The sequence below is a fragment of the Cyprinodon tularosa genome, unplaced genomic scaffold (assembly GCF_016077235.1).
Source record: "Cyprinodon tularosa strain WSP-4 unplaced genomic scaffold, ASM1607723v1 ctg877, whole genome shotgun sequence".
NCBI lineage: Eukaryota > Metazoa > Chordata > Actinopteri > Cyprinodontiformes > Cyprinodontidae > Cyprinodon > Cyprinodon tularosa.
Window position 1 is genome coordinate 421220 of NW_024039648.1, and position 25240 is coordinate 446459.

The 25240-nt window shown below is 44.5% G+C and overlaps 1 protein-coding gene across 1 annotated transcript; it reads left to right on the forward strand.

Moving 5' to 3' along the window:
• Positions 1 to 305: 305 nt before the first annotated feature.
• Positions 306 to 24895, forward strand: LOC119775552 (cytochrome b5 reductase 4). The gene is made up of 15 exons (XM_038273568.1): positions 306 to 857; positions 1060 to 1213; positions 8871 to 8971; positions 11340 to 11424; positions 15680 to 15755; positions 15828 to 15885; positions 15960 to 16053; positions 16480 to 16512; positions 19159 to 19281; positions 19365 to 19505; positions 20790 to 20936; positions 21657 to 21807; positions 21886 to 21972; positions 22042 to 22203; positions 24500 to 24895. The coding sequence occupies exons 1-15, from the start codon at positions 774 to 776 to the stop codon at positions 24552 to 24554; spliced, it is 1551 nt and encodes a 516-aa protein (XP_038129496.1). The 5' UTR covers positions 306 to 773; the 3' UTR covers positions 24555 to 24895.
• Positions 24896 to 25240: the final 345 nt, after the last annotated feature.

Sequence of the window (25240 nt, forward strand, 5' to 3'; positions counted from 1 at the left end):
TTAGTTTGAAGAGGACGTCTGTCTAGGAATCCTCTTAGCAGATTAATCTTTCTCTAACTCTACGGGTGCCGAGAAGGTCAGATGTTGATATATTTGAATCAGCGCAGCACAGCTCTATGATCCCACCATGGAAACCCACTCAGATGATGATGATGAGGAGGAGGAAGATGACACTGAGAGTGGATCATGTGGAGGAGGAAGCGCGTCCACCTTCAGCGGTTTTTTCATCCGTTTCCTCCCAGGTGTCAGCTGGTCGCCCCCTGGTGTCAGTGTGTGGTATAGACCTATAGAGCTTAGAGCTGCTGTCAGGGACAGAAAGGCTCATTTAAAGGGAAATTCCGCTGAAAGGAACTCTGGTTTTAGTGCTGCTGCTTTCGGAAATTGTGTAACAGATGACGTAGCAGACGCAGTCGCGATTTGTTGACGTCAGAGCCTGGGCCATTTTGTAGTTTTCTTTACCGGAGATAAGCTAAAACAAATTAACTCGTATTTGACCCTTAAATATAGAGTGACAGATCTATTTAAGAACTCATGGTTACTTCTTTTACATTCTACATGTATCTCCGTGTGACAGTTCTGACTATTTATCTTTAGTTCTAGTGAATGTGGCCGTTTAGGCGTCATGTAACCGTAGCCTAGCCTAGCCTAGCATCAGGATGTTTCATCACAGCGCTGGGAGCAGCCGGACCGTCTAACCCCTCCGCCGCCGCTGCTGCTGCTGTGTTTGTCGGACAGGTTTCCTTCGGAGCTGGAGCTGCTTCCGACCCGCCTCCATGTTGAACATCCCCAGCCAGGCGTTCCCAGCGCCGGGCTCCCAGCAGAGGGTCGCCCCGTCCGGACAGTCCGGGAGAAACAAGGTACCACCGGCCGGTAGGGAGCAGCGGGGCTCTGGGTCCAGCTCTGGGTCTCTGTCACCCAGAACCCAGAGAAAACCCGACCTGTGTTTATAACACTGCCAGGCAGCACATTTATAAACACAGAGCAGCTTTTATTCAGCCTGAGCTGGTGGAACATGTCCGCCTGTTGTTGTGGAGCTGCTGACCTCCCTGTGCTCGGCAGGTGGCCCTGAAACCTGGACACAGTCTGATGGACTGGATCCGGTTCGCTAAGAGCGGGAAGGACCTGACAGGCCTGAGGGGGCGGCTGCTGGAGGTCACCCCAGATGAGCTGCAGAGGCACAACCGGAGGGAGGACTGCTGGACCTGCATACGAGGTGGGATCTGACTACTGGGAACTTCTGATTAAAGGGAACTTCTGATTAAAGGGAACTTTTGATTACTGGGAACTTCTGATTACTGGGAACTTCTGTCTACAGGGAACTTCTGATTACTGTGAATTTCTTTTTACAGGGAACTTATGTCTACAGGGAACGTTTGTTTACAGGGGGCTTCTGTCTACAGGGAACTTTTTTTTACAGGGAACTTCTGATTACAGGGAACTTCTATCTACTAGATTAACTTATTCCACTATTGTTTGCCAACATTACTTCCCTGATAAATGTAAAATATCCCACCGAATGAAATGCTCTTTCTTAGCCAGTTTAACAGCTGCTGCTATTCTGTCTGTTTTCTCACCTGGTTTTTCTGACCTTTCACTTTGCTCCTCTGCTCCTCCTTTACACCTCTCCCTCTTTAGAGGATAAATTCTAATATCTAGAAACTGAAAAAATGATAATGATATAGTAATGATTCAGTAAATTAAAATATTGATATTGAGTTGTAGTTTTTTAAGATAATGAAACAAAGCAGTCTCAGACACATTAGAGCACCTCGCTGGTGAACATTTCACCAACACACCATCAATAGGTGCAGAAATCTGACTGAACATGTCAGAAACACCTGAATGCAGCGTTTTCCTCAAAGTGTTGCTCAACATTTTAGTTAAGGAGCTCCATCAGGCTGGTTAGCTTGTTTTTCTGTCTGTTTATCATTTTTTCTGATGAACCAGAACATAATTGAAGGGGTTAAATAACCAAATACTGTAGAGTTTTTACAATATCACATTTCTTTGCTTTTTCTTTGGTTTTTATTGTAATAAGCGCATACAGTATTGCTGGGGTTCATTCAAATTAGGGTTGCTTCAACGCCCCAAAGGAATAGGCTAAAAACGCCTCTGGTGATGGTTAATGAGGCATCATGAAGCGTTTCCACACATTGCCAAACTGTACTGTCTCCCAGAATACTGACACCTGCTGGACATTTAAACACACTGATTGGACAGAATAACCTACAACAAGATATCATTTAAGTTATTGTATTATTTCATGTTTAAAGTGGTGATAGAATGATTCTATCGGGTATCTGGTCCTTCAGGTCTCTAATAGGGTGATAGAATGATTCTATAGGGTATCTGGTCCTTCAGGTCTCTAATAGGGTGATAGAATGATTCTATCGGGTATCTGGTCCTTCAGGTCTCTAATAGGGTGATAGAATGATTCTATAGGGTATCTGGTCCTTCAGGTCTCTAATAGGGTGATAGAATGATTCTATAGGGTATCTGGTCCTTCAGGTCTCTAATAGGGTGATAGAATGATTCTATAGGGTATCTGGTCCTTCAGGTCTCTAATAGGGTGATAGAATGATTCTATAGGGTATCTGGTCCTTCAGGTCTCTAATAGGGTGATAGAATGATTCTATAGGGTATCTGGTCCTTCAGGTCTCTAATAGGGTGATAGAATGATTCTATAGGGTATCTGGTCCTTCAGGTCTCTAATAGGGTGATAGAATGATTCTATAGGGTATCTGGTCCTTCAGGTCTCTAATAGGGTGATAGAATGATTCTATAGGGTATCTGGTCCTTCAGGTCTCTAATAGGGTGATAGAATGATTCTATAGGGTATCTGGTCCTTCAGGTCTCTAATAGGGTGATAGAATGATTCTATAGGGTATCTGGTCCTTCAGGTCTCTACTAGGGTGATAGAATGGTTCTATAGGGTATCTGGTCCTTCAGGTCTCTAATAGGGTGATAGAATGATTCTATAGGGTATCTGGTCCTTCAGGTCTCTAATAGGGTGATAGAATGATTCTATCGGGTATCTGGTCCTTCAGGTCTCTAATAGGGTGATAGAATGATTCTATAGGGTATCAGGTCCTTCAGGTCTCTAATAAGGTGATAGAATGATTCTATAGGGTATCTGGTCCTTCAGGTCTCTAATAGGGTGATAGAATGATTCTATAGGGTATCTGGTCCTTCAGGTCTCTAATAGGGTGATAGAATGATTCTATAGGGTATCTGGTCCTTCAGGTCTCTAATAGGGTGATAGAATGATTCTATAGGGTATCTGGTCCTTCAGGTCTCTAATAGGGTGATAGAATGATTCTATAGGGTATCTGGTCCTTCAGGTCTCTAATAGGGTGATAGAATGATTCTATAGGGTATCTGGTCCTTCAGGTCTCTAATAGGGTGATAGAATGATTCTATAGGGTATCTGGTCCTTCAGGTCTCTAATAGGGTGATAGAATGATTCTATAGGGTATCTGGTCCTTCAGGTCTCTAATAGGGTGATAGAATGATTCTATAGGGTATCTGGTCCTTCAGGTCTCTAATAGGGTGATAGAATGATTCTATAGGGTATCTGGTCCTTCAGGTCTCTAATAGGGTGATAGAATGATTCTATAGGGTATCTGGTCCTTCAGGTCTCTAATAGGGTGATAGAATGATTCTATCGGGTATCTGGTCCTTCAGGTCTCTAATAGGGTGATAGAATGATTCTATAGGGTATCTGGTCCTTCAGGTCTCTAATAGGGTGATAGAATGATTCTATAGGGTATCTGGTCCTTCAGGTCTCTAATAGGGTGATAGAATGATTCTATAGGGTATCTGGTCCTTCAGGTCTCTAATAGGGTGATAGAATGATTCTATAGGGTATCTGGTCCTTCAGGTCTCTAATAGGGTGATAGAATGATTCTATAGGGTATCTGGTCCTTCAGGTCTCTAATAGGGTGATAGAATGATTCTATAGGGTATCTGGTCCTTCAGGTCTCTAATAGGGTGATAGAATGATTCTATAGGGTATCTGGTCCTTCAGGTCTCTAATAGGGTGATAGAATGATTCTATAGGGTATCTGGTCCTTCAGGTCTCTAATAGGGTGATAGAATGATTCTATAGGGTATCTGGTCCTTCAGGTCTCTAATAGGGTGATAGAATGATTCTATAGGGTATCTGGTCCTTCAGGTCTCTACTAGGGTGATAGAATGGTTCTATAGGGTATCTGGTCCTTCAGGTCTCTAATAGGGTGATAGAATGATTCTATAGGGTATCTGGTCCTTCAGGTCTCTAATAGGGTGATAGAATGATTCTATCGGGTATCTGGTCCTTCAGGTCTCTAATAGGGTGATAGAATGATTCTATAGGGTATCAGGTCCTTCAGGTCTCTAATAAGGTGATAGAATGATTCTATAGGGTATCTGGTCCTTCAGGTCTCTAATAGGGTGATAGAATGATTCTATAGGGTATCTGGTCCTTCAGGTCTCTAATAGGGTGATAGAATGATTCTATAGGGTATCTGGTCCTTCAGGTCTCTAATAGGGTGATAGAATGATTCTATAGGGTATCTGGTCCTTCAGGTCTCTAATAGGGTGATAGAATGATTCTATAGGGTATCTGGTCCTTCAGGTCTCTAATAGGGTGATAGAATGATTCTATAGGGTATCTGGTCCTTCAGGTCTCTAATAGGGTGATAGAATGATTCTATAGGGTATCTGGTCCTTCAGGTCTCTAATAGGGTGATAGAATGATTCTATAGGGTATCTGGTCCTTCAGGTCTCTAATAGGGTGATAGAATGATTCTATAGGGTATCTGGTCCTTCAGGTCTCTAATAGGGTGATAGAATGATTCTATAGGGTATCTGGTCCTTCAGGTCTCTAATAGGGTGATAGAATGATTCTATAGGGTATCTGGTCCTTCAGGTCTCTACTAGGGTGATAGAATGGTTCTATAGGGTATCTGGTCCTTCAGGTCTCTAATAGGGTGATAGAATGATTCTATAGGGTATCTGGTCCTTCAGGTCTCTAATAGGGTGATAGAATGATTCTATCGGGTATCTGGTCCTTCAGGTCTCTAATAGGGTGATAGAATGATTCTATAGGGTATCAGGTCCTTCAGGTCTCTAATAAGGTGATAGAATGATTCTATAGGGTATCTGGTCCTTCAGGTCTCTAATAGGGTGATAGAATGATTCTATAGGGTATCTGGTCCTTCAGGTCTCTAATAGGGTGATAGAATGATTCTATAGGGTATCTGGTCCTTCAGGTCTCTAATAGGGTGATAGAATGATTCTATAGGGTATCTGGTCCTTCAGGTCTCTAATAGGGCGATAGAATGATTCTATAGGGTATCTGGTCCTTCAGGTCTCTAATAGGGCGATAGAATGATTCTATGGGGTATCTGGTCCTTCAGGTCTCTAATAGGGCGATAGAATGATTCTATAGGGTATCTGGTCCTTCAGATCTTTAATAGGGCGATGGAATGATTCTATAGGGTATCTGGTCCTTCAGGTCTCTAATAGGGCGATGGAATGATTCTATAGGGTATCTGGTCCTTCAGGTCTCTAATAGGGTGATAGAATGATTCTATAGGGTATCTGGTCCTTCAGGTCTCTAATAGGGTGATAGAATGATTCTATAGGGTATCTGGTCCTTCAGGTCTCTAATAGGGTGATAGAATGACTCTATAGGGTATCTGGTCCTTCAGGTCTCTAATAGGGTGATAGAATGATTCTATCGGGTATCTGGTCCTTCAGGTCTCTAATAGGGTGATAGAATGATTCTATCGGGTATCTGGTCCTTCAGGTCTCTAATAGGGTGATAGAATGATTCTATAGGGTATCTGGTCCTTCAGGTCTCTAATAGGGCGATAGAATGATTCTATCGGGTATCTGGTCCTTCAGGTCTCTAATAGGGTGATAGAATGATTCTATAGGGTATCTGGTCCTTCAGGTCTCTAATAGGGTGATAGAATGATTCTATCGGGTATCTGGTCCTTCAGGTCTCTAATAGGGTGATAGAATGATTCTATAGGGTATCTGGTCCTTCAGGTCTCTAATAGGGTGATAGAATGATTCTATAGGGTATCTGGTCCTTCAGGTCTCTAATAGGGTGATAGAATGATTCTATAGGGTATCTGGTCCTTCAGGTCTCTAATAGGGTGATAGAATGATTCTATAGGGTATCTGGTCCTTCAGGTCTCTAATAGGGTGATAGAATGGTTCTATAGGGTATCTGGTCCTTCAGGTCTCTAATAGGGTGATAGAATGATTCTATAGGGTATCTGGTCCTACAGGTCTCTAATAGGGTGATAGAATGATTCTATAGGGTATCTGGTCCTTCAGGTCTCTAATAGGGTGATAGAATGATTCTATAGGGTATCTGGTCCTTCAGGTCTCTAATAGGGTGATAGAATGATTCTATAGGGTATCTGGTCCTTCATGTCTCTAATAGGGCGATAGAATAATTCTATAGGGTATCTGGTCCTTCAGGTCTCTAATAGGGTGATAGAATGATTCTATAGGGTATCTGGTCCTTCAGGTCTCTAATAGGGCGATAGAATGATTCTATAGGGTATCTGGTCCTTCAGGTCTCTAATAGGGCGATAGAATGATTCTATAGGGTATCTGGTCCTTCAGGTCTCTAATAGGGCGATAGAATGATTCTATAGGGTATCTGGTCCTTCAGGTCTCTAATAGGGCGATAGAATGATTCTATAGGGTATCTGGTCCTTCAGGTCTCTAATAGGGCGATAGAATGATTCTATAGGGTATCTGGTCCTTCAGGTCTCTAATAGGGTGATAGAATGATTCTATAGGGTATCAGGTCCTTCAGGTCTCTAATAGGGTGATAGAATGATTCTATAGGGTATCTGGTCCTTCAGGTCTCTAATAGGGTGATAGAATGATTCTATAGGGTATCAGGTCCTTCAGGTCTCTAATAGGGTGATAGAATGATTCTATAGGGTATCTGGTCCTTCAGGTCTCTAATAGGGTGATAGAATGATTCTATAGGGTATCTGGTCCTTCAGGTCTCTAATAGGGTGATAGAATGATTCTATAGGGTATCTGGTCCTTCAGGTCTCTAATAGGGTGATAGAATGATTCTATAGGGTATCTGGTCCTTCAGGTCTCTAATAGGGTGATAGAATGATTCTATAGGGTATCTGGTCCTTCAGGTCTCTAATAGGGTGATAGAATGATTCTATAGGGTATCTGGTCCTTCAGGTCTCTAATAGGGTGTGTAACATTGGTTGGGCTGAAAATGTCATATTAGCTGTTCTATGAGCCCTAATGCAGCCTGGTTAAAAGCCCTAGAATGAAACCACAGGTTTTCTTCCTTTTATGGTTTGATCATGAATATTTAGATGAGCTGTGCTCTGATTGGTTGGTTTACAACGAGCAAAGCTGCTGAGCAAAGACGCATCAAAGCAACAAGCACTCACTCACTGAAACATCAGATTGTTGATATGGTAGTGTGACCAGACGTCCTCTTTTCCCCCCACATGTCCTACTTTTCATACATAAAAAATGTCCGGGGGGAATTTCAAAATGGTCCGGGATTTTGGTCGAATACAGTGCAGCAGAACCGAGCCGTCAGCTCTGGGGCTGGTCCGGAGCGACTGAACCTGACCCGGTGACGGTCAGTAAGAGAAGTTTAGCAGATCCTGCTTTGAACTGTCCAAGATTGTCAAAGCTGTTTTCGGTTAAATGCTTCGAGCAAATGAACAGCTGAGCATCAAACTTTGCAGGGATCTTCTGATAGACAATAATAATCCATTCCTGACGAGTCTTTGGATCCTTGGGAAGACTGTGAAAATGTTCCCCTTCCTCCGGTCAGCCTGGAACGCTGCATTTCCACCCGTGGTTCTGGCTCATTTTCAATAGAGAAACTTCCTGCTTTGTAATTCCTGTAGAAGTAAACCCAACTGTAGCTAAACAGCTAAACTGCTGTCTTCCATCTTCCTCTAGTCATGGTGTTAGGCGAGTGAACCAGTGGGCTGGTCTGGATGTACATTTCAGGGCGTGACAAAGTCCAGGCCAGAACCAAATAAGGCAACATCCCAGAGTTTACGCCAACTCCGAGCTTTGTTTGAATTCACCCGTTTTATGGTGGAAGTTTAGAATGGTGAGATTTGCAGAGAAAGGAGGTGCTGATGTGGTTTGAACTTCTCTGTACGTCCATTTCACCCACTGAACTATCGTTATTCATCTATGACAATGCAAACTAGGTTTTGCATTCTATGACCCCTTTAACCCAAAAATATTTTTTGATGCAGCCAATAGATAATGTAAACATAGCGTGAATATTGAGGTGAAAATGTGAATGAGGATGTGGACTAGCATTTAAATCATAATTTTAAAACAATAAGTGCAGTAAAAACAGTAAATAAACTAAGAATCAATTTGAAATGAACTTTAATTCAGATAAGTTGAGTGATAACTGAGAGGAAAAGGATGACATGAGAAAATTAAAATAAAAACCCAATGATAAACCGCAAAAGATAAGATTTTTTTAGCAGATGCATCATATTGACAAATATGATTTCAAACACAGTTACGTGAATCAGTCAGTTAGAAACATCTCCTGGATCGGTCACATGACTTTCTGGAAACGACACGCGCGGCGATGCAGTGTTTAGCTCTATGGGCTCCACGCATGCACCGACGCATCGCTGTTAATGGACCATCACTATCAGTCAGCTGGAGATCAGGCAGGAGCTCATCAGGGCAGAGAGGGATGAAGCAGCACCGGTTCTGACCGCTTCCAGCACGGCTGCAGTCGCTTGAGCTGAACAAATGTTTTAGTACCAAAACGCACCGTTGGGAAAAATCCTGAACACTGATCCAGACAAAACTGAGATGAAGCATTTCTGTCTTTTCAGGGATGGTTTACAACGTGACGCCCTACATGGACTACCATCCGGGTGGAGAAGAGGAGCTGATGAAGGCAGCAGGGATAGACGGCACCGACCTCTTTGACCAGGTACAGAGTTCAGCTCAGTATGCAGTGGGTCCATGTTGAGAAGCAGGGCTGGATGTTTGAGATCTGACCTGGATGGAGGCCACAGGCTGGTGTTACCCAGTCAGACCAGCATATATAGACCATATATAGACCAGTCAATACAAAAGATAATAACATTTAAGGTGAGGTCATTATACACTTCAAAACACACCAAAAAGTAAGTCATTAAATAGTTTTTTTGTACATGACTGAAGGGTTACCCGCCCGTTTAGATAGTATAAGGTCTATTTTTCGTAAAAAACTAAAGGCATAAACTAAAGGCATAAACCAAAGGCATAAACCAAAGGCATAAACCAAAGGCATAAACCAAAGGCATAAACTAAAGGCATAAACTAAAGGCATAAACCAAAGGCATAAACCAAAGGCATAAACCAAAGGCATAAACCAAAGGCATAAACTAAAGGCATAAACTAAAGGCATAAACCAAAGGCATAAACCAAAGGCATAAACCAAAGGCATAAACTAAAGGCATAAACTAAAGGCATAAACTAAAGGCATAAACTAAAGGCATAAACTAAAGGCATAAACTAAAGGCATAAACTAAAGGCATAAACTAAAGGCATAAACTAAAGGCATAAACTAAAGGCATAAACTAAAGGGATAAACTAAAGGGATAAACTAAAGGCATAAACTAAAGGGATAAACTAAAGGCATAAACTAAAGGGATAAACTAAAGGCATAAACTAAAGGGATAAACTAAAGGCATAAACCAAACGCATAAACTAAAGGCATAAACTAAAGGCATAAACTAAAGGCATAAACTAAAGGCATAAACTAAAGGCATAAACTAAAGGCATAAACTAAAGGCATAAACTAAAGGCATAAACTAAAGGCATAAACTAAAGGCATAAACTAAAGGCATAAACTAAAGGCATAAACTAAAGGCATAAACTAAAGGCATAAACCAAACGCATAAACCAAAGGCATAAACTAAAGGGATAAACTAAAGGGATAAACTAAAGGGATTAACTAAAGGCATAAACTAAAGGGATAAACTAAAGGGATTAACTAAAGGCATAAACTAAAGGGATAAACTAAAGGGATAAACTAAAGGCATAAACTAAAGGGATAAACTAAAGGGATAAACTAAAGGGATAAACTAAAGGGATAAACTAAAGGGATAAACTAAAGGGATAAACTAAAGGGATAAACTAAAGGGATAAACTAAAGGGATAAACTAAAGGGATAAACTAAAGGGATAAACTAAAGGCATAAACTAAAGGGATAAACTAAAGGGATAAACCAAAGGCATAAACCAAAGGCATAAACCAAAGGCATAAACTAAAGGGATAAACTAAAGGCATAAACTAAAGGGATAAACTAAAGGCATAAACTAAAGGCATAAACCAAACGCATAAACTAAAGGCATAAACTAAAGGCATAAACTAAAGGGATAAACTAAAGGGATAAACTAAAGGGATAAACCAAAGGCATAAACTAAAGGGATAAACTAAATGGATAAACTAAAGGGATAAACTAAAGGCATAAACTAAAGGGATAAACTAAATGGATAAACTAAATGGATAAACTAAAGGGATAAACTAAATGGATAAACTAAAGGGATAAACTAAAGGGATAAACTAAAGGGATAAACTAAAGGGATAAACTAAAGGGATAAACTAAAGGGATAAACTAAAGGCATAAACTAAAGGCATAAACCAAACGCATAAACTAAAGGCATAAACTAAAGGGATAAACTAAAGGGATAAACTAAAGGGATAAACTAAAGGGATAAACCAAACGCATAAACTAAAGGCATAAACTAAAGGGATAAACTAAAGGCATAAACTAAAGGCATAAACCAAACGCATAAACTAAAGGCATAAACTAAAGGGATAAACTAAAGGGATAAACTAAAGGGATAAACTAAATGGATAAACTAAAGGGATAAACTAAAGGCATAAACTAAAGGGATAAACTAAAGGGATAAACTAAAGGCATAAATAAAGGGATAAACTAAAGGGATAAACTAAAGGGATAAACTAAAGGGATAAACCAAAGGCATAAACCAAAGGCATAAACCAAAGGGATAAAGGGGTGTTGACTATGGGTATGCTGGTCTGACCGGGTATGCAGCACGGGGACCCGTTGGTTCTTTTTGGCTTTAACTCTCCATCCAGCCCAGAAGCCTTCGGCCTCCCTTCATCGGCTCGATCCTTTCAGGCTCTCCTCAGGATGCAGCTCTGCTCTCGTAATCAGACCAGTTCAGTATCAGAACTGGTTTCCTGTCTGACCCCGATCTATTAAACCTGAAAGACTTCAGCTCATCTGATCCCCCCAGAGGCCCACCTGTATAGCCTCACTGGTTTCCCCCCTCGCTGTGTCACAGGTCCATCGCTGGGTGAACTATGAGTCCATGTTGAAAGAGTGCCTGGTTGGACGAATGGCCACTAAACCTGCAGCAGCCGCTAAAGGTACAAACACATCTAAGTTTCTTTTTCTATGCCTGTTCTATCCCTATAGCCTCACCCTGGTCTCCTGTTAGAAGGACGGGGCCTCGGCCCCCATGAGGCTGGCTGGACCTCATAAGGACGTGGAATATAGCAGAAAATGGAAGCATGAACTCACAGTGAGCTGCTGCTGATGTCATCTACAGTAAACTGATGGGCTGCAGCAGATTTTTATATAGAATTTGAACCAAGTAAAGCTAAAACCTACAGGGGTCTGGATCAGGCATATTTACTCTCTGGTGTCTGGGCTGATGGTGTGTTCAGAGTGGTTGGTCTGCTGGGATTATCCAGGCCTGAGCGACGTTATTGTCGTTGTCAGGGCAACAACAACGTTTTACATCATGTGGCAACGTTCAGCCAATCATGTAACCTAAAGTCACTGGCATGAAGCAGGACCCAAGAAGATCTGGTTCCTACAGCGGGTTGACCCGCTAAATTACGTGATGCCATTGAACGCATCATACGGATGTCAATACACCGTACCACTCGCCTCTGATCTAACAAGCAGAATCAACTCTGTTTACTTTGGATAAACTTGGAGCAGCTCTGGTGAGATGGATTCAGACAGATAATAGAGAGAAACAATAAAGCACGCTAACTACGCCATGGCTTCCTGCCATGCTGCTCTCCATTGTTTACTTCCCTGATTTCTGTCACTCTGGTAACATCATCAATGCAACCCAGTGTGATGATCCCCTGCAGAGGCAGGGGGGACAGAGACCCCGCAGCTGCCAGCGAGGGGTTAGACCAGCTTTTACTGCCAGCGGGAAGGAATGACAGATAGGGGGTCAACCCATCATCGAAAAACACATGTCAACCCGATTGTTTTCAGTGGGAAAGAGGCTTTCCTGAAATGGTTTTTCCTTGGTCAGGTCAGAATCGGCCCACTTAGCATCTCTGTTGCTTCTTCATCGTCGGCCATGTTCACTCTGAACTAAGTGAGATTTTCCTCGCTGACTTTTGCCAGATGAACTCTGTGGGTGTGCTGTGATCGTGTGGCTGTCCACGATCACACCATTTTAACAGGAATCCTTCCAGTTAAAAAAAAAATTATAAAAAAAAAAATAACGACCATGTATCAGCTGGGCATCTCTGCTTAAACTGCTCTCCCGTTCAGGCCAGCATACCCATAGTCAAAACCCATTTATCCCTTTAGTTTTGTAAGAAAAATCAACATTAAATTACTGTAAATCCTCTAATATTGGCCTGTATTCCATTAGCGGCCGGGTCTCTAATAATGGCGGTCTCGCTGTCGGACTCTTATACAGGCCGGGGCTATAAATAGAACCAACAATGTTCCTGGGCAGTCCTCAACAACTTGTGATAGTAACATACGAGTACCACAGGGGGGCAATGTTTGCTACCGAGTCCAAGCCATTAGCATGGGAGGTCCCATCCTTACACAGAGATCGTAGTGACCTTAACCAATCGTTCCGATCTGAAAGACAAATGTGATCACCGCTAGGTCTGGTGGTAACCATACAGCGTTAAAATGACAGAATTACGTTGGCCTTTGTTGTTCTGAATTTCCCTTGAAATATACGATACTGCTAGCCTACTTCCACTTAGCCTGCCTCAAATATAATTCTGCTGTGATGGCAGAACAGTTTCCATTAATTCTTTAAAAAACTTTGTTTTGCAAGTGAGTTTGGCCAAGATTCCTCTCTCTTTCTTTTTTTCTTATTGCCGTGCAGAAAAATTGCAGCTTCTGGAAGATGAAGTCTGGAAGTCTGAATAATGTTCTGTTTGCCGTTATGGTAACTGTACTTTTTCAATAAATGAACCTTTTATAGGTTCAAAGAGAAACAAAACCTGTTTTTTATTCATTCCACTGGTCGTCTGTTTTGATCAAATAGAAATAGAGGCCTGCCTCTAATTCTGGCCTCCTTCCAATAATGGCCTGGACCAAGATGTACCTGAGTGAACTAAAGGCCCCGTCCTATATTAGAGGATTTACGGTACCTCATTTAATTACTTACTTTTTGGTGTTTTTTAAAGCGTATGGTGATCTCACCTTAATTGTTTTTTTTTTTGTGCATGACTAAAGTGATACACGCCCATCGAGGTAGTTTAAAGTCTTATTTTTCGTACAAAACTAAAGGGATAAAAGCAAATCTGACGTGTTCGCATGCATATTGACTACGGTTACGCTGGTCTGACGGGGTACGCTGGGCTGACGGCGTACGCTGGGCTGACGGCGTACGCTGGGCTGACGGCGTACGCTGGTCTGACGGCGTACGCTGGTCTGACGGGGTACGCTGGTCTGACGGCGTACGCTGGTCTGACGACATGCGCTGGGCTGACGGGGTACGCTGGGCTGACGGCGTACGCTGGGCTGACGGCGTACGCTGGTCTGACGGCGTACGCTGGTCTGACGGGGTACGCTGGTCTGACGGCGTACGCTGGTCTGACGACATGCGCTGGGCTGACGGGGTACGCTGGTCTGACGGGGTACGCTGGTCTGAGGGGGTACGCTGGTCTGACGGCGTACGCTGGTCTGACGACATGCGCTGGGCTGACGGGGTACGCTGGGCTGACGGGGTACGCTGGGCTGACGGCGTACGCTGGGCTGACGGCGTACGCTGGTCTGACGGCGTACGCTGGTCTGACGGGGTACGCTGGTCTGACGACATGCGCTGGGCTGACGACATGCGCTGGGCTGACGGGGTACGCTGGTCTGACGGGGTACGCTGGTCTGACGGCGTACGCTGGTCTGACGGCGTACGCTGGTCTGACGACATGCGCTGGGCTGACGGGGTACGCTGGTCTGACGGGGTACGCTGGTCTGACGGCGTACGCTGGTCTGACGGCGTACGCTGGTCTGACGACATGCGCTGGGCTGACGGGGTACGCTGGTCTGACGGGGTACGCTGGTCTGACGGGGTACGCTGGTCTGACGGCGTACGCTGGTCTGACGACATGCGCTGGGCTGACGGGGTACGCTGGGCTGACGGGGTACGCTGGTCTGACGGCGTACGCTGGTCTGACGGCGTACGCTGGTCTGACGACATGCGCTGGGCTGACGGGGTACGCTGGGCTGACGACATGCGCTGGGCTGACGGGGTACGCTGGTCTGACGGGGTACGCTGGTCTGACGGCGTACGCTGGTCTGACGGCGTACGCTGGTCTGACGACATGCGCTGGGCTGACGGGGTACGCTGGTCTGACGGGGTACGCTGGTCTGACGGCGTACGCTGGTCTGACGGCGTACGCTGGTCTGACGACATGCGCTGGGCTGACGGGGTACGCTGGGCTGACGGGGTACGCTGGTCTGACGGCGTACGCTGGTCTGACGACATGCGCTGGGCTGACGGGGTACGCTGGGCTGACGGGGTACGCTGGGCTGACGGCGTACGCTGGGCTGACGGCGTACGCTGGGCTGACGGGGTACGCTGGTCTGACGGCGTACGCTGGTCTGAGGGGGTACGCTGGTCTGACGGCGTACGCTGGTCTGACGGCGTACGCTGGTCTGACGGGGTACGCTGGTGTGACGGCGTGCGCTGGTCTGACGGCATACGCTGATCTGACGGCGTACGCTGGTCTGAGGGGGTACGCTGGTCTGACGGCGTACGCTGGTCTGACGGCGTACGCTGGTCTGACGGGGTACGCTGGTGTGACGGCGTGCGCTGGGCTGACGGGGTACGCTGGTCTGACGGGGTACGCTGGTCTGACGGCGTACGCTGGTCTGACGGCGTACGCTGGTCTGACGGCGTACGCTGGTCTGAAGGCGTATGCTGGTCTGACGGGGTACGCTGGTCTGAAGGCGTATGCTGGTCTGACGGGGTACGCTGGTCTGAAGGCGTATGCTGGTCTGACGGGGTACGCTGGTCTGAAGGCGTATGCTGGTCTGAAGGCGTATGCTGGTCTGACGGCGTACGCTGGTCTGAAGGCGTATGCTGGTCTGACGGGGTACGCTGGTCTGACACAACAGCGGCCCCAGACAAAGCGGAAGAAAATGGAATGGATCAGCTGTTCACCATGTTTCCTAGTGAACTTCAAAACAAAAGCATATCCTAAAGATGGATGGATGTGTTGTTACAGCCCTGTTTATCGGTGCTACAGGCCGTTTGCTCTCTCGACTCTCCTCTGAATCCTCTCATTTAAGTTATTAGAATCTTGAGCTGATTCAGAGAAAAAGTCCCAAACATCCCAGCAACAAAAACTGGTTACCTGTCAGCTGTGCTGCTCCTCATCCTCTGTTTCTGTTTTCTCCTCCCAGCCTTGGCTCCGCCTCTATCAAGCCTGGCCCCGCCCTCTGCAGGCCCTCCTCCACCCAACAAAGACTCACGGCCTCGGTATCAGACTGGCTTAATGTGTGATCTGATGCAGCTAACGGCTCCTGGCTCACCGTGTGCCGTCTGTTTTAGGTACGACTGGTTCCAGACGGATGCAGCCGTTCATCTGGTGGTTTACGCCAAGAGAAAGGTAGAGACCGGAGCTCTGTCTGCTCATCTGCTGTCTGAGCTGCTGCTGATCAGACGTCTCCATGTTTGTCTCAGATCCCCAGCTCAGGATGCGTGACCGTCGACCTCAGAGCGGGAGTTCTTCGGCTGGAAGCTCTGCTGGGGAAACTCTCCTACCTGATACATTTACGTACGTAACGGTTTATGGTCTATGAGCAGCTGATCCAATAAACTGACTTCATCAGTTTTCACTTTCTCTATAGTTCTGCTGCTATAGGCTTAGACTGCTGGAGGACATAGGGACCCCTTTTCATCATTCTGCTTCATTCTATCTCTATTCTCCTATTCCGCACAATTTATTAGTTCAACCAATGAACTTCTTAAAGAAAGCAGTAGACGGTTTGAGTTTTGATCCGTTAATAAAGAATTCACTTTGGTCCAAATGGGGTTAGGAGGAAACCAGAATGACTCATGCATCTTGTTAATGTTAGCATGTTAGCATTAGCCTTCATCGTTCTTCCCTTCTATCATGCTGTCGCAGCATCATTCGGCTCCAGATTTCAGATTTTAACACCTTTTATTTGTTAAAGGAGTTTATTTATTTATTTATTTCCAGGTCTCGCTGACGAAGTTGAAGAAAATGTTTCAGGTAAGAAAATCTTTAAACACTTGATGTAACTGATGCTGATTCTGTTTGCTTCTTTTCTCTTGATGAAAAAATAAATGTTTGAGTTTTTCTTCAGGCTTTCTCATGTTGGTCTGTTGGTTGATGACTTATTTCCAAACTCATGACCCATATTCTCCTGTTCCTGTGATTTGTTGTTCCCATTTGAACATGTTTAGAGCCTCCAGACCAGCAGCTTCATGGGGAAGAAGGGAACATTTTGTGTCTCTGCAGCCATTTTATTATGCAGAACCAACTTAGACAAAATGCATATCAATATTTATATGGATTTATTAGCCAGGGATTTATGAAAATCTACTCTTACGTTGTTTTATTTTTTTCTAATTTCTCTTGTTCTAATTAGTCTAGTTAGTGTAGACTGACTCTAAACTGGTTTAGGTCCCCTTAGATTGCGGCCCCTCGGTTCTCATTGGTCCCTGTTTTTATGTGCAGCACTTTGGTTTCCCCCCCCGAAGTTTTTAAAAATGTGTTATAGAATAAAAAAAACTGACAACCTCAGGAAAGTTTGAATGGCGACACAGTGAGGCACAGCATTACCGAGGCTTTTAATGAGACACTTAATGAGGCATTTAGTCTGAACAGCAAACATCAGGTCAGTAAATTTATTTAAAATCGGCGCTGAAGTCCACAGACAGGAGGACTAATAATAATAATGATGATTTTAGCTGTAGCACTTTGAGATTTTTCTTAAATGTGCATTACAGATAATTGTATTTATTATTATTAGTGATGAAAACACTTACAGGTACCAAAGTGGGTGAATATAGAACGTAAAGCAGAGGAAACCCAGGGGAATCGTTTGTTACCTCCGTATCAGTAGCTCTGGTTTCTCACCGCTGCCTCTGACGCCGTCGGCAGAAAACTGCTGTTCATCTTTTCTATTTTCTAAGACTGTTTGGGTTTTGGTAACAGATCAAATTCTTCAGGTAACGCTTCTCTGAACTGACTAGATTTAGCCTTTTATTCCAGGTTTTTAACGTCTCTGCTAACAGAGCAGCCCACTCCTGCAGAGGAGGGACACATTTGGGACAAATCAAGGTTGCTGATTGGTCCTGATTGGAGAATATAGGATTGATTGACTAAATGTCCTAAGAAGGACAGGCAGGGACATGGTGGACGGGGTTTGAAAGCCTCTGGGATGCCAAACTCGGGTTCTATAGGGTCGGTACCGGCGCCTGTTATACACTAGGGGTGTAAATAATAATCGTTTTGTATCGATGCATCGATCCAAAAGCCGACGATCCGATGCATCGACACGTCCGCAAGATAATCGATCCGGTCTATTTTTATCCATTTGCTCCTGGGCGTAACTCTCCTCCCTCCCTGCGGTGGCGCTAAACCTATTTTGCCCTCCTACCGCGCTTCCTGGTTATACTCTTACAGCAGTTTGTTGCAGCAAGCTTCACACAGACATTTTTAAATTATGCTCAGTATGGAAGCGTGGTCTGAGCTACACGCTGTGGGTCTAGATACGGCCGAGGCGGCGAGGAAGTGGGGGCGGGTTTAGTCCGACGACGGAGGGAAAAAAGAGCGGAGATTCAGCTGGAAAAAGGCTCCCAGCGTTCTCGCGCACCTCGCTCTTCTAGCGGGTCAAACTTCACGAGTTGTTTTCCGCAATTTCGGTCATAAAAACAAAACAAGCCGCCCTCCTGTCTGGTGCGCTGTTTGCGGTCAGCTACAATCTGGGAGAGGAGCAGCGGAGCGTCTCTCAAGGGGCGGTGACGTCGACACTCTGAAGCCTTCTTCTTCTTCTTTTTTTTAATGGCGGTTGGCAAACAACTTATAGGTGCATTACCGCCACCTTCCAGAATGGAGTATGGACCAGACAAACTATTATATTCTCCCTAAAATACCCGTTTTTCTTAGAAAATTAAAAATACTACCAAAAACTACATCCCCAGATGACCTTTGAAACAATTCCCTTATATCTAGTTTACTTTTATTCCTGTCTAACTCTCTACACAACATCTCTCTTTCCTGAGTATATTTATTAAATTCTAAAAAAATATGTTGGACAGTTTCTTTGGAGCCGAGGTATTGCATTGAACTCATTACACTGATATTGTGCAGTATTTTTGTAGTATTTTTTGATGCAACTTTTCTACTTCTGTTATTTGCTGTTGTTTCTAAAGAAAATGCATAACGATATTACAGCTTTCATTGATTTATTTCAAACTTGAAACTTTGTTTAGCCTGTAAGGTGTAAAAAAAAAAAATATAATAATAATAATAAAAAAAAAAATTAACCGATTAATCGAATCGAATCGTGGTGTATTCTTAAGTATCGAAAATAATCGAATCGTTGGTTCAGGAAATCGATACTGAATCGAATCGCCATGATGGATGTGATTTACACCCCTATTAGGCACCTGAGTCACACGATGAATGAATGACCTCCTCGGTTTAGTCCGGTTCTCTGGAGTCCTGATCCAGGCCCGTTTAAGCAGAGGATCATCTAAAAGATGCAGGTCATCCGCCTCCAACCTTCAGCTTCTTAAAGGAAACTTAGCAGAAGATTCTGGATGTGTTCCTTCCTTGTTTCCAGTCATTCTTACCCAGATGTGGCTGAATGTCTCCTTGCTAACATCAAACTGTCTTCATCTCCTCCAGTCCGCTCTGCTTCCTCCGTGGGGAAGATCCAGGTCTCCATTCCCAAAGGAAGCAAAGCTAAATGGACGAGCCTGGGTCAGCCGCTGGACTCTCACAACACCTTTCTATGCAAGAAGGACCGAGGTGAGATTCAGCATCCAGCAGCGATCCTTCAGCCGCTCAGATCCAACCTTCCTGATCTCCTCCTCACTCTTCCTTCCTCTCAGGGCTCGTCTATCGGGAATGTTCGCTGGTGTCTAAAACCCAGGTCAACTACAACACCCGGGTTTTCAGGCTGCAGTTTCCACGAGGGACCGTCATGCATGTGCCTGTAGGGAAACACGTCTACCTCAAAGCTGTGGTTGAAGGTCAGCAGCGCCACCATCTGACCAAACTAACAGCTTCCTGTTCAGGACGTCTCTGTGGGGAAGCAGAGTCGTCCTATAAAGGCAGCGCTGAAGCTTAGAGACCTTTCTGTTTTCATTTCAGTAAAAATAGAAATTAAGAAAAATGAATCCAGATGTTTCCAGAAGATGGAAAAGGAAGGAAAAGTCTGGTCAGCAAAGAATAACCAATGGATCATTATTTATACATTAAACTAATATGTTTGTGGCGATTTGATGAATTTAACGTTAATTTGTAAAAAAATAAAAACAATAATTTTCATGGTGATCGCTGAGTCTGGGAGCGGCCATTTTTGCCCAAATATAGTAGCCCCTCCCTCCTGCCATCTTCCAGCAGTGACGTCACGGTGCGGTAAGCCTAGCGCCATTCTCCCCGCTTTCCAAGCTAAATCAATGGGAACTACTAGACACATCTGCAATCAACAACAATTATTGAAGATTTCCAGAGGACTTCACCATTGAAATTCACCAGAGCTATAGTGAAACTGACAATGCCCACGTGCATGGCAGCTGGATGCTGGAATACATCGGGGAAAAGTGGAAAAAAAAAGAGTTATTCCACCTTTCTGATTCCTGATCCTCCACGGACGGGTCGGTCGTTGGATCGCCAACTTGAAGAGGGAGGATTTGCCATCGAACTTCTGGCCAGAGAAAAAACCCGTAATATGTAGCCAACATTTGGAAGAAGAATGTTTTCAAGATGACTTGGATAATAGCGCGTTGTGACAAACACCAGATACAGCACTGGGACTTGATCAACAGCCGATACCGCACCGTGACAATGTCACTAACCAGTGGGTGGCAGTAGTGTTCTTTGACAAACATGGATGCCTCCAGTAAAGCACATTCACATGAAAATTACTCTGAATTAAAAACACTGATCATTTATTGAACAGGATGGAATCATTTCACATTTAAAGAACTTTCAGAAGTTTGGATTCTGAATATGAGCGGATTTTCCTTTACGTCTCAGTTATTTTCAGACTGGGGGAGCATCGGTTCCTATGGAGACGTTCCTAACTGGGTCTGAGATTAATTCCATAAATATTGATGAGACAAAAGGATCCATTTCCTCTTTATTGTTTCTATTTAGCAGAAAGAAATCTAAAAGGTTTTCATGGATTTTTATTCAAACCTTTAACTCAGAAGATCTTTTTTTTTTTCTCTAACCGCCATCGTTAATGAGACTAAACGTTTGCAGTAGAAGGTCAGCGGAGCTCCTCCCCTAACAGCTGCTGGTCCTTCCAGGTGCTGAGGTGGTGAGGCCGTACACCCCAGTGGACCAGAGTCTGGTTGCTGCTTCGCCGCCGTCCTCCCAGGGGTCCGACCTCTACCTCATGGTCAAAGTCTACCCTGATGGCGTCCTCAGCCCGTACCTGGACAGCCTGCAGATCGGTACGTCTCAGCCAGCGGCTCCTCTGCTCCCATCTGAAGCTCAGATAATGACTGGAAGCTCCTTTATCTTCCATTCTTCTGGTTCAAACCAGCCTTCGTTTTTTCTGTCTTCATTGTTTTCTTTAGGTTATTAACTTTAGAACAAGAAGCTGAAAAAAACATGGCTGCCCTGATGGTTTTGTCTGTGATTTAAAGTTCTGATCCGTTCAGGATTTTAAGGGAGGAGACGGTCGTCTCTGTAAAACCAGGATAGAGTTTCATTCCTTTTTAAAGCTCCTTTATCTGCTTCGTCACACTGATGATGGCCTTTAGAGCCATGTTCCATATTCAGCTTTTAGTCCAACCCAGAATCAAGACGCTCTCCTTCCTCCAGAAGCCTGATAGCTAAAAATCACACGATAGTGACATTAGTGCAGCTGTGAGGTGTCTATACATGTCTTATGGTGCACAGCAGCCTCTGATTGGTCTGGATTGATGATGCGGCATCGTCGTGAAACACAGACAGATGAGGCAGCCTCACTTTGAAGGCTGCTTTTCTGTTATTTCTTCTCATATTTGCCTTTAAAGGTTTAAACAAGCAGAATAAGGGACCTTTGTCATCTTTAGCTTCTCCTGTTAGCATCAGTATTACAACCTTTTCCTGTTGATGTTCTTCAAATCGAACCTTTATTTTTCCACTTCCATCAAACCATCTAAGCTGCGTTTCTTGTGGTTTCCAAGGTGAAAATGTCTCGGTCAGCGGTCCGGAGGGTCCTTTCAGTCTCCGCCCCCTGCGTGATGTCACTCACCTCTACCTGTTGGCAGCAGGGACAGGATTCACGCCGATGGCTCGTCTCATCAGCCTGGCGCTGCGGGAAAGTGACTCCATCAGGTCAGGAAGCGCTTCGCTCTGAGCGTTTCTGATGGAGTTCAGATGTTAAACAGACGATCCTTCAATCTGTGTTCACAGCAAAATACAGCTGCTGTTCTTCAACAAGAGGGAGGAGGATGTGCTGTGGCGCCACCAGCTGGACGATCTGGCAGCTAAAGAGGAACGGTAAGGAGAGGATGGAGGGAGGAGAGGTCAGAGGTCAGGGTTTGCCTGGTCTGACTGTGTGCGGTTCAGCTTTCAGGTGGAGCACGTCCTCTCAGAGCCGTCTGACAGCTGGAGCGGCAGGAGGGGTCGGGTGGATGAGGCCGCGCTGACGGCCTTCCTCCTCAGGCCGCATGGATCCAGATGTTACGCTTGTGTTTGTGGTCCTTCTGGCTTCACAGAGCAAACCACCGGGTAGGAGCTGATGAGCAACGGGAATCTAACCCCAACACGTTTTAGATGTTAGAAATGGAAAGGTCTTTCTTCTGTCGGTTTATTAGGAGGAAATTAATTTGCTACAAACAGGACTCAGTCACCTACGACGAGTGTTAGGGCCGGGATAGAGATTAGTTTCTCTATTTAAAGAACAAAGTTTTAACATTACAAGAATAAAGTCATAAAATTTATAGCAATAAAGTTGTAATATTATGAGAAACATTTAGAGGGATGACGGAGAATCTTCAGCAGCATATTGCAATGCATTGTGGGATATTTGCCTGTTTTCTAAACTAAAACCAGGCTTTGTTGGGCTGCTGGATAAAACCTGGAACTAAACACTATTTCTGATGGATTTCCGGGATGAGAAGAGAAACGTCTTCAAACTTGGAAACAAAGTCCAGTGGATTGATTTTTTAAACTTCTTTGGAACGACTGTGACCTGGATGACTGAGAATCTCCACCAGCAGTAGGAGCTGGATGTTATGAGGCCTTGGAAATCAACAAACAGCCTTGTTTGTGTTTCAGGGACTCCCAAAGCTTGGCCTCTGCAGCCTCAGAGGATCTAAGGAGGAGGCTGCTGCTCTACAGCTTTACAAGCAGAGAAATAGTGAAATATTTACCTCTGTACCATGGAAACAATCTGTCGCTGTAGAAATGCATTAGAAATCAAAGTAAAGTCATTCCAAAAAAATTATAAATCAATCCACTGGACTTTGTTTCCAAGTTTGAAGACGTTTCTCTTCCATCCAGGAAGCTTTTTCAATCCAAAATGTCAGAAATAGCGTTTAGTTCCAGGTTTTATCCAGCAGCCCAACAAAGCCTGGTTTTAGTTTAGAAAACATGCAAATAGAAACGGATGAACGGGTCCCCCCCTTTGGAATGGGGGTCGTTTGGCTTCTTTGTTAGCCTGCAATGCCCCATACCTGTCTATGTCTCTTTATCAGACCATATTGTTCTGAAATTTCTATTTAAAAAAAAATCTTGTCTTAAAATCAGTGTTTTTTATTCGTTATCTCCTGCAGGCCAGTTAGTTCTCCGTCAGCCTGAACACCTAAAATCAGCCAATCATATATCAACGGTCATCTGTCAATCAAATTTTTTCAGTCATAGCATCTTGATTCATGTGTCGCAGCTAATATACGCAACGGTTGAAACCAGAATCCTTTCCTTTCCCACTGAGTTGCGTCCCAGTGTCCACGGGGATGGACGTCTGTGTCTTCGGCAGGCGTAGAGCTAACAGAACTGGCAGCGTTGCGAGGCAAGGGCTCAAACATGTACGGCTGGAAGCCTTTTACACCAAACCAAGCTTCTGCCGCCCTGGCGTCCTCTTCCACAACATCTTCGTCCCCGCTTTCCTCCTCTAAATAAAAAATGGATGACGGAGGAGACTCATCCACGACCTCCGACACTAAACTCTCCTCCTCTTGCGTGTTTCCGCTGTCCATAGCGTTCCTTGACAGCGTCGTTTCTAAGTCACCAATTTAGCGCTACTTGGTCCCAATGGAATTTCCCATCGGGAACCTGCTAGCACTAAGATGCTAACTGGTTAGCAAGATGTTTCCCACAAAACGGCCACAACCAAACATGCTTGTGAACCTTCAGCCACAACAATCCCGCCCCCTTGATAATCGACCAATCACATTCACTGTATTCACTCGGGTAAAGTCGTGCACCACTCGGGAGAGTTAAGAAATGCGATGGTTGGAACGGCCGCTTCCCTCCGACTTTAAGGTTAAAGTCCCACTAAGCTGCTTCAGGCTCTGCCACAGACGTTCCACTCCTGTTCAGGCTGAGTTCTGTCAGAGCGAGGCTTAAGTGTCGGGTTTGTGGTCAGAGGAACCAGCAGTGCAGCTAAAGGCTCCTCTATCTGAACAATAACACCTTATTTCCATAAGCAGCATTCTGCTGATAACCTTCAGAGCTCCTCCACTGAGCTCCAGCATGTGGGACAGACAGGCCTGCAGTTCATCCATGAAGGTGACGAAGCAATCAGCAGCACCATGAGCAGGGTAGCCATTCTGCCTCTATTCTCTGTGCTGGAAGTCGGTTTCTTTAACCAACATTCGACTTTTTAACGTGGGGTCCTTCTCATTAGAGGCAGAAATGGCAGCAGCTGCATAGAGAACTTGCTGAGTCATGGTTGGATGAGACCTGGTAGTGATTTGATCCTAATAATGTGATGATAATAACATGAAAAGCTGTCTTGAACTCTAAATGGGTTGATAAGATGCTGAGGAAAACACTGAGTTTTTTCTTCTTCTTCTTCATTCAGACTGTTGAAGCGGCTGGGCTTCAGCGAGGAGGAATACCACGCCTTCCAGGGCTGACAAGCTCCGCCCCCCAGAGAGAAAAACAGAAGTCTTTTATTTATAACGACGGTTGTTGGAGGATAAAGAGGCTGCAGGTCCGACCGCCGAGCTCCTACAGGCAGCGGGAACATGGCCGCCTGCCGCTGATGGAAACAGCAGCATGACTTTCTGCTAAAAAGACTTTTCTATATAAAGAAAGATGGTTTCTTCACAGCTGATGTTTCTCCAGATGTTGGTGCGATTGTTCTTCGTCCTCTGGTGCTTCTGTCTAATCAGGACTCTTTAAACTGTCTCAGGTCTCCTTATTTAGTCGGGTTTCTATTAATAACTCTTTGCCTAATAAAAGAAAATGAACATCTTTGATCTTTTTTCTGCTTTATTGGAATAAAATCCATCAGTGATGAAGCTGAATTCATCTTAACTTCGATGGTGCGACATGAGCTCACTTTGCTGTCAGGTTTATGGAAATTTATCTGCATCTTCAGAGTTATTTAGTATATTCATAAATTATATATTCTGAATGTTTGTGGAAATGTTCCTCAGATTGAATTTAGGGGAAGTATTTGTTACTGATCCCATTGGAGAAGGCAGCCATCTTTACTCAGACTGGGTCCATACTGGACCAGACTGGCTAAGTTTGCAGGTTTTTAAATTCCAGTTTAATAATCCGCAGTCTGTTAAAGTATCATTTATTTAATGTTTAT

Excerpts from the sequence above, each read along its gene's own strand:
- LOC119775552 (XM_038273568.1), top strand. The coding sequence starts at position 774 with ATGTTGAACATCCCCAGCCAGGCGTTCCCAGCGCCGGGCTCCCAGCAG. Across the intron at positions 15,886-15,959 it reads TGGTTTACGCCAAGAGAAAG|ATCCCCAGCTCAGGATGCGT; the intron begins GTAGAGACCGGA and ends TGTTTGTCTCAG. Across the intron at positions 22,204-24,499 it reads TTCACAGAGCAAACCACCGG|ACTGTTGAAGCGGCTGGGCT; the intron begins GTAGGAGCTGAT and ends TTCTTCATTCAG.